The sequence below is a fragment of the Benincasa hispida genome, chromosome 11 (genome assembly GCF_009727055.1).
Source record: "Benincasa hispida cultivar B227 chromosome 11, ASM972705v1, whole genome shotgun sequence".
Lineage (NCBI taxonomy): Eukaryota > Viridiplantae > Streptophyta > Magnoliopsida > Cucurbitales > Cucurbitaceae > Benincasa > Benincasa hispida.
The window spans coordinates 9,032,028-9,041,943 of record NC_052359.1 but is presented as its reverse complement, the minus strand read 5'-3'; the positions used below and the strand labels follow the sequence as shown (position 1 = coordinate 9,041,943).

The 9,916-nt window shown below is 34.8% G+C and overlaps 1 protein-coding gene across 1 annotated transcript; it reads right to left on the bottom strand.

Moving 5' to 3' along the window:
• Positions 1–2,942: 2,942 nt before the first annotated feature.
• On the bottom strand, positions 2,943–6,649 carry LOC120091975 (UPF0415 protein C7orf25 homolog). Its single transcript, XM_039050159.1, has 4 exons — positions 6,230–6,649; positions 5,329–6,145; positions 4,327–4,493; positions 2,943–3,247 (listed from the first exon to the last, which is right to left on the bottom strand). Exons 1-4 carry the CDS (start codon positions 6,409–6,411, stop codon positions 3,040–3,042), a joined length of 1,374 nt encoding a protein of 457 aa, XP_038906087.1. The 5' UTR covers positions 6,412–6,649; the 3' UTR covers positions 2,943–3,039.
• Between the last annotated feature and the right edge of the window lie 3,267 nt (positions 6,650–9,916).

The following is a 9,916-nucleotide window of genomic DNA, read 5'->3' as shown; positions in this document are numbered from 1 at the left end:
ATGAGAGAAATCATTTTCGAATTTTTGGAGATACTTTTCTAGCTTGTATAAGTTTTGAAAAGAAGACCATTCATATTCACAGAAATTTTTCATACATTCATCAGTATTAATATTATTATATATTTTTTTAAAAAAACTGAATTATTAAGAAGGCTAAAAATGTGAATTGGTTCATAATTTTATATAAAATAATAGGCTATTCAGGTAGAAAATAGGTAAGTTAAGATAATTATGTAATTGAGCCAAAAACCTCAAATTAATTAAAAATTTTGGTTGTATCATAATTTATTTTCTTCTTCTATAGAACTTAGTAAAAATTTGAAAAATAATACTTTCCCTAAATTTTTTCTATTTCTTATTTCCTACGGCCCATACACTGTATTGAGACTCAATATGAACAATTTAAGTATGTAAGCTTGAGAATTTAATTTGAGCTTTTAGGCTCAATTACATAATTGATACATTGTGCAACTGATAAAAAGTTTGAAAATTTGCAAGTTTTTTGGTTCAATTTTAATACTCGGGTCAGTTTGAATTTTTTTTTTTTTTGTCTTAATTAAATTAAAAAAATGCAGGTTATTTTATCTCTTTTATCTAAAACAATTAAGAAAAAACTTAGAAAATGCTACAGTTTGGAAAGAAATTCATGAAAATAATAATATCATGCGATCACATGCGTACAAATCAGAGACCAAGTTGGTAGCTGACAAGAAAGTTTCACGGTAGAGCCAATGAACTTCTGACGTGGAGCAGGTGGTGCGTTAGGGTATGGAATTTAATGCATCCTGTCATCACAATCATTAGTGAGAGATGAAAAAGGTGCTCCTTGATGCCTATAAATACTCAACGAAGATTTCCATATAAGATATAGTCAAGACACTGGAGAAAACTCTACACAAATTCTCACTTCAAAAACACTTCCCTTCGAGACCTCGTGAAATCTTGAGTGAAAGCTCAAGATTTCTTCAGGAGAACCAAGAGGAGACTTCATTATCAACACAATCTTTCTGAAGCAATCATCCACAACGTCGAAGGGAGCAAGGAATTGCATACCACAATTTGATTCTCTATCTCTATCTCTTTTCTTCTACAGTTGTTATTTATATTATGTAAAACGTTGAAATGCTCTTTTTCATCAATATGAATGCATCTACAGTTTATCTTTTATCCATCTCTCCATCTTTTACCATGAACAACTAATTTCTTTATGGATTGAGAAATATTGCAACTAACATGAACTAAGTAAAGTTTAATCGTGCATTCAACTTGTTTTGTGTATGCTTTATAAACTATTTGAACAAGTCGAAATATTGTTCTAAATAGAATGAATCTATGTTTGAAAAAGCAAAGGATTTAGACCACATAAAACAAGAAGAGATTATCTTCAGAAATAAAGAGACATCTTTTGCATCAAATACTCATCGCATGCATCCTAAAAATAGGATATAGTGACTAAATACACTGAGAAGTGTAGATTATGATTTTCAAGTGATTTGCTTGAAGGCATGATTTATGCAGCAAATTAAGAATTGTTAGTGAATATTTTTCTCAACTCAACCCTATCTTTATTCATGTGAAATTTATATCTCTCCGCATATGTTGTTTTACTTACGATTGTGATTCCTATCACATCCACCACTATTTGTTTTAGCGGTAGAATAGGAACAAACTCATTGCATATTTAACAAACAATTCGCGTCAAGATCGAGACAATCATTGTCAACACAACAATAGAATGCAATCCCTAAGTTCGATCCTAGACTCACCAGGATTCTAGTTGGATTTATACTTAGGTCTAACTAAGTAAAACAATGTATTTATAAGATATTACATAGCACTTAATCTATCCATAGACAGAATGCGTCAAGTTCAAACATAAACTATTATCCAAATTATATTTTATGTTTTCAAATTCATTGAGTTCAACAAATATGTGTTTAGCAAGCCACCCAAAATCTATTTTTGAAAACTATCTTCAAATTTTGTGATCCAAACAGTGCAATTCTGAGAACGATCTTTATGTTTTCATTGTAATCAGATTTTGAATTTCAAATTTTAAAATGTAGAATTTTATTAAATAAAGATAAAATCAATTAGAAATACAGTATATCATGTTATAAACTCAAATATTTTTTTAGAAAAATATAATACATATTATGTAATGTTTTATAAATTATATAATATTACAAAATAATAATTATATAAAATTTTAAAATAAATCATATTCATAAATTAATTAATAATAATTTATTATCAACTAAATATTAATGGATAATTACAACTAGTTTTATGATTTAAAAATATATAATAACAAGCATAGTTTAAACAATTGTTTAAATTAGAATCCAATTTCTGAATCTGCTACCAAACAAATATCTAAAAACACAAAATACAACTTTGTGTTTGTCGAATCCATTTTTTTCAAATTATCTACCAAATAAGGTCCTAAGAAATCCATTTACTCAACTCATTGTCAATTAGTTTTAAGATAAAATTTCATGTTTATCTAATATGATATCAGACTTCATAAAACTCAAACAAGTATTTATTCTTTATAAATTGATATATTATCTAAAAGTGATGAACCTAAAGAGGCACCATCTTGCGGAACATGTTGAGGTCCTACGTCGAAAAGATGAAAGACCTCACAATCTTAATAAGATATATAAGTTACCCATCTCATTATCAATTGATTTTTAGATGAAACCACATGTTTATCTAATAAGATAGGTTTAGATAAACATACATGGCATATAATTTGCAGTTAGTAACTATCTTGTTTCAATCTCAAACTTGTACCAAAGTTGTCCTTTTCCTACATGCAATGCGCAAATTTATTTTATATACCTACCAAAATATGGCCAATAAATTGACATTTTACATCAGGTCAGAAATTGTCCATCTAAATAGCCAATTAAGACAATATACTCTCGACCAAAAAGTTAGAAATTCAAATCTCACACGTATCATTGAAACCAACTACTAATCTTAAACAAGATAAAGATAACACATCTTAAACAAAAGTGTGCATCAAAACAACTAATCCCCAGTTAAAGCTCGCGGCCTATGCTCAAAAGTAAAAAGGGACATCCCAGTCTGTGATACTGCTCTAACAAATGACATGTTAGCAGTTAAGGTCGGGGCATTCCAGTAGTCACCAGTACCAAACACAACCTTGTTCTTCAAAGCTAACTTTCTCGTGGTCGGGAGACACGTCATACGTTTCGATGCCATGTCTGGGACAACCCTGTCTCATTTCCAGATCAATTAGTGCACTAATGTGTAATCTATATATCTAGAATTAAACGTATCCAAACATGGTCCATATGGTTGCAAGGACAAAATAACTGAAAGTATTGATAGCACAAGGTCACAAATGTACTCGAGAAAATTGGGATTCCGATGAAGCTGAAGAAATCTCGATATGAGGAATGAAAGGCTCTAATTTCTCCAATGAGAGAAGAATCAATCTACTATAATGCTAACTAGCATTTCTACCTACTTTTTTTTTTTAATATCTATGAGTAACCAAGCTCACTTTGCACACACCTCGATTATTCTCACGAGACAATCACCCGCAGTGGCGGATCTATAAATTTTGTTGACGGGGGTTTTATATAATTTAGTAAAAATAAACATAATGGGTGGGTCTTAAACTGGGTCTAGAAGGTAGGTTTACCACTAGACTAGCTAGTAGTTTTGATACCATGCCAGTTTATATATATATATATATAGCATAAAGTTGAGGGGAGGTTCGAATCCGCCCCTGATCACCCAACCGCACTACATTTTGACAATGAATGTCAAGTTAAATCATAAGATATTAAAATCTTAGGTTGGTTGTACCATAGCTTGAACTCATTTTCACTCCATCATGGCCTTTATTGATATGGAAGGTGGAAACCAAGGCATTTCTATCTACTTATGTTTTGCTTTCAAATACATACCAAAATGGCCTAGATTTCAGAGAAAGAAATGCAAAACTTCCATTGGGTGTTGAAGGTATTAAGGTGGCAGTCACTTTGGTGGGATGAGATCATGGAGGAAAGCCTGAAGGATCTCCATCCAGAAACATGGTGACATGCTAGGTGCGGGCACTTGGCATCTAGAGTACCCAAAGGAGAAATAATTCTCTTGTTTGCAAATATTTGGAGATTTCCAAATAACTCCGACACTTAATCCTGGACCCAAAATATTGTTACAATTTTTAGATTTATGAAACTAAAAGTGATGAATCCAAATTATGCACGTGTTTCAAATGAATGTGGATCAAGGATCATACTAAGAAGATTAAAGAACAACAAAAGCTTGTTCTATCGGACTCACAAAATGTGCTTTAGCAAGTGGTTTGCTCTGGACTTCTCATTTGGCCCTCCACACATTGTTACTAGTTCCTTGAACTCAGAGTGAACACTCTGGCATATTATACCTCTTTTTCCAGTCAAAAGAGAACTCAGCTCCACAAGAATAGGCTTCTCAATTTCTGACATTGCCTAGCAGAAGATTGAGAGAAAGAATCACATTTTCTACCACCAAAGGTAATAATAATACTAGGAAATGCAAGTTCGGATCATTTAACGCTAGCAAAGAAATCAACCATAATTTTCAACTCTAAAAAGTAAACAATAGCATTTGTTATGATATGCTATGAAAAGAAAAGAAAGTAATGGTAAATTAAAAGAATAAGTCAATAGAAGTCTCTGAGACCTTGAAAATTTTCCGAGTGTAATTCAAACAAAAGCTTCCACCAAGGCTTACTGTATCCCAATCTTATCTGGCTGGACAAGACGAGAGGTATTGATTACATTGCCTAAATTCTGATAGGAAGAAAATTTTGTGCTTTCTTATTTTAGAAGATGACTTGACAGTAGATGAAAACACCATATAACAAAAAGACCAATGATGAATAGAAGGGGTAACTAGTAAACAAATGTTTGAGTATCTCCATGAAGGATTATTTTCGTATATAATCCAGTAATGCAATTAAGCAACATAAGTTCAGCGGAGCAACAATCCTGGCAAGGCAAGATAACAAGGAACATCTTCAACTCGAACAAAATGCAGTCTACATGCAAGTTCAAGATAACAGTTTAACTAGTAATGACTAAAATGCAAAAGCACGGGAAAATTTATACTGAAAATAAGATCTTATTTCAATACAATCTTTTTCATTCAAGTGGGATTTTATATATTCTGTATAATCTCCTGATTTAAATTAACAATCGGTGGTTATAAATTTAAGCCAACCTAACTTGTGAGCAAAATAGTGGCTAATAAGTAAAGTAATAAGATAGTAGAGGGTAATGCTCATCTGGAAACAAATCTCACCTGACCAATAACAAAATCATAGTTACTCTTGTACTTCTGTCTCAATTCACTCTCTGGGGTAGCCAATAATTTAGCAACACAACCATTACTAATGCCGGATACTAAGGCAATCAACGCTGTGGTATCAAAATTTATTAGATCATTATCACCACCCAAAAAATGTTCCAAACTCGCGGATTCCATATCTTCGATACCAATCATAGGATTAGGTTTCATCGCCATAACAACAGAGCAAAAAGGATCCCAAATATCTCTCTCGACATAGTTGTCCAAAATTTCTGGATCATCCACACCAGTAGAACATGCTGTACTGTTGTAATTCAAACTCGTAACCCCACACTTCCTATCATTAACTTTTATTTCAAGAACAAGTGCTTCTTCATAGCTTCTCGGAAGCACATTAACCCAATCACCATCAATCTCAGAGAAACCAAAATCGAAGTCCGAGAAATTGAAATTAAACTCATTGGCCTTAAATTCATCTCGGAGTTTTTCCAGAATAAACTGATCAAGTCCATGCGAAAAAAACAAGATGATCGAGCAAGGTTCTAAGGCCTGCAAAGAGCGAGCCGCATCGATCACTTCCTCAAGTCGAGATTTCAAGCCCTTACTTCTATGCCCCTTGTACCAAGAAATATACCTAGGTTTTCTATCTGATACAATAACCCACACAGGATTCTTATCCAAAGTACAGATTATATCAACATAAACAGGTTTCGAACAGGAAGATGGAATCGGCTTACAGACACGTGAAATTCCAGTGACGGAAGGGTGTTGAAGAATGTGAACAATGGCCTCGAGATGCCCAATATTCAAGCTGCATGGAAATCATTGATGAATATCAGGAACGACACAGAAGATTGGAAACTGTAAATGCTTTGATTTGAGAAAATAGCGGAACCTGAGAGGGGTGGAAGACGAAGAGGAGCAGCGAGAGAGGAAATTGAGCTCGCGAAGAGCCAATTTGTGAAGAGTTCTGCTACTTGAAACAGTGATGTTGGTGGAAGAAGGTAGGGTTTCGATAATGTCGATAACCGCTCTGCATCTTTGCTTGGCTAATTCTAGCGTTTCTGGTTCTGCCATTGTTGCGGTTTATCGGTGATAAAGTATCTTCATTGTAAGTAAGATCATATTGTCCCAAAATTCATCAAAATGCATGATGTAATGTCCCAAATGTCATCAAAATGTGATGCCTTGGGAAGAATTGACATGTTTGTGGTTTTTGAAAGGGAAGTTTCAAAAAAGTTTTCCTATTAATAATTATTGTCCCTTACTAATCATTTCTTCTTGGTCGATGATAGCTTGATTTTGTTTAGGGTAGCTCGAAGAGAATTACGAGGTGATCAAGGGGTGCTCATATCATGCGAGATAGCCTTTGGACAACGTCCTGTTATGACAAGTTCTCTATCTGACAAGTAAGAACGTTATCGAGACAAAAAGTGAGCAGTCATGAGTTGCTTTAGGCTTCCAAATAAGATTTTCAAGGAGATTATTAAGATGTGCGCTAGATTTTAGCGAGGGTTCATCAGAGAAAAAAAAGTATTAGATTGGATGGAAAAATGTATGTTCCCAAAGAGGAAGAGGTAATAGGATTTAGGGAGTTCATGTCGTTCAATTAAGTGATGTTAGCCAAAGTTAAGTTGGAGGAGTGTTAGGAATAAACAACTTTCTTGCCAGAGCTCTCAATGGTAGATATTTCAAAGATGGGATTTTTTAAGCGGCCCTAAAGTAAATGATGACTAATTGTGTACATGTTAGTTTGATTTTGTAACTTGCTAGGAAAGATAAGGTCAAGTGTAAACACGCATTGTGAACAAATAATAAAATAGAAAGTGGAATAAAGAATGATGAATCACAACGATGTCGTAAGTTAGAAAATATGTCACAAACAGAAATAACAACACCTGGGAGAGATAAGAGAAAGATAGAAAATACAAAATTTGTTAACCCAGTTCGATGCAATCACACCTACATCTGGAAGGCTCTGTGCCTAAGTGAAAAGAAATTCACTAGTATGTAATTTAGTTTTATAGCATGCACCTCAACTAAAATTATATAAAGTTAGCTTACTCTTAACTGAATTACTAGTGAGCTAGTTAGGCTCCCCCTAACGTCAATACGTTGTTTGATGAGTCTGCAGTATTAGGCTCCCCCTAAAACTATTGCCACAACAATGATCTCACCTTCTCTTTACATTCGGATGAATAACCACTCATTTGATATCTTTAACAACTCTACCAACGTCTGCTTTTTCAGAACCTACTTTTGAGATCGTCTGATTAATTTCACGAAGATAATTCACATACAACCCTACAGTTTCTTCACCAAACTTTTTGAACAAGAATGCTCTCAATTAAGAGGATTAGACGGTTGATCTAAAAACCCCAAAAAGCTAAATAAATATCACCCATTTGAAAGGCAGACAAAAACCATAACCAGCTGCAACAAAGAAGGAAAAAATTCTTCCAACAGATCACCACCAATGAGGAAAAGATCTTATTGAAGATAGAGACAAAGAATCCAACATAAAAGAAAATATTATCTGTCAACCATAGCCATAACAAACTTTCCCTTCGGCATAAGATTTTCTTTTATGGCAAACAACCAACAAACTGAGTAGAAATGATAAGAAACCAAACATTTCATTAATACAGTCCAGGCAATAAAGAAACAACACAGTCCAACCAAGGCAAAGAAAAAAAATAACATCAACAAATCCACAACCACAATCACAAAACCATCTCAAAACATCAAAACAAACCAACACCAACAAACCAAGCACAAAACCACATAAGTATCTCCCCCTTTTGCCAAGAAGAAAATCAATCAGCCGAAGGAGGATCTACACTATGACGAGGAAGCGACAAAATGAGAAGATGAATCAAGGCATCAATTTCAGCATGACGATCAGTCAAATCACGAACAAATGTAGTCAGAAAATGAGACTCGATAGATAAAATCCATAAAATACGAGTACCCAGCTCAGTAGGAAGCAGCATACCACCTTCATATACCTGAAGATCCTTCAGGAGAGAAATATCATAGGCCTTGAGAGGCCGAATGTTGTGCACAATGGCAGGAACATGAGTGTCTTGAAAAATTGTATAGCTGAGATTTAGGAGCTTAGGCATCCATCTAGGTGCATCATTGGGGTCAAGAATTGTTGGCCAGTAAGACAAAAGAATACCTGAGAGAAGCCTCAGAAGACTAGTCGAAAACTTGATGGTGTACGAATCAACATGCCTTAAAAGATGATTATACACAAAAAATCCAAAGTTAAAAATAAACTAGTATCAATTTGATGTAAAAGACTGGCCAGAGAAGGAGAGAGACTAGAGTCGTGTGTAGAAGCACGCTATTTTTCAATGCTAATGCAAAACAAAATAGCATATTTGACATTGAGCGTAGACGCAGATAACTGACCTGACTCAGGCCACTGAGAATGAGTGCCTCCAGTTAATTCTATAACAAGCTCCTCAGTGGAAAGATGAGTAACACCTAAAGTCGGAGACTCTTCATGCTCAAGATATGCATTAATAGAAGCAGGAGAAATAAAGAAGCAATGACCACGAATGTGGACCTTCTGATAATCAGGACTGCTAGGGTCACCAAACTTGGAGGGCAAATTCACAATAAACTCTCTCAATAATTGAGGATAAAAAGGACCAGGATCCAAAACAGTCTTAAGAAGACCAACATGTTGAAGAAGATGCCTAATTTCCAAACAAGATTTGGTATGATCATAAAGAGTTTTCTCATCAGTAATACGACGTTACACCACATACTTCCAATGCTGAACGTCATCCTCAATGTGAAAAGTTATGCCATCGATTGAAAAAGCAAGAACGTTTGGAGGAATCTTTCTCCGACCAATTCTGATTCAAAGCTTGTTTCAGACAACAGTCATCTCATCTCCACTACTTGATTTGGAAAGTTCAACAAAAGAATCAGAAACATTACCACCCTTTGGATGCATAGGAGAAGATCCTTTAGATCGAGTTTGAGTAGATGGGCCACACTCAGCAAAAGTTGATGTAGAAGTCCCATTTTTCTTCTTCCCCAATTGAGCAAGGGGAATGTTGTCATTAGAAGAACCAAAGACAGTCTTACCAGAGGAATTAGAACCATATTCAGAGCTACCCATATTAGACTCCACAAAAGATTATGAAACCACACCCTGATTATCTCCCGAGATAGAGGCCTTGAGACACGAGGCTTCGAAGAAACATTTGTAGGAGGAACATCAACAGATTCCCCCAGGTTAAGTAATATGTCAGTGGCATCTTAAACATCATCTGCACCTTTTTCATCAGACAAACAAATTTTCTTGAACATCATCGTCTGATTTGGAAGTTGGGAACTCAGCTACACAAGATAGAACTCACTTCTTCCCCAATGTAGGGGTAAGTAGATAGATAGCTCCCTTAAGAGCTGATTCCAGGGCTTGAACGATGTGGCGTTACACACCTTCTCTTGGCCCGAGAGGTGTTCACACATAGTTGGACTATATTGTATTGTTCATTAGAGGGATCAGTGGTACTTAAGGAGTGAGATGTAATTACAGAGGCAAAACGGTAAATTGGCCCAA

Bases quoted from the DNA above. Each gene is read 5' to 3' on its own strand.
- LOC120091975 (XM_039050159.1), bottom strand. From the start codon at position 6,411: ATGGCAGAACCAGAAACGCTAGAATTAGCCAAGCAAAGATGCAGAGCG. The intron at 6,146-6,229 runs GTTCCGCTATTT...ATTTCCATGCAG, and splicing joins TCGTCTTCCACCCCTCTCAG to CTTGAATATTGGGCATCTCG. The intron at 4,494-5,328 runs GTGAGATTTGTT...ATCTTCTGCTAG, and splicing joins ATGATTTTGTTATTGGTCAG to GCAATGTCAGAAATTGAGAA.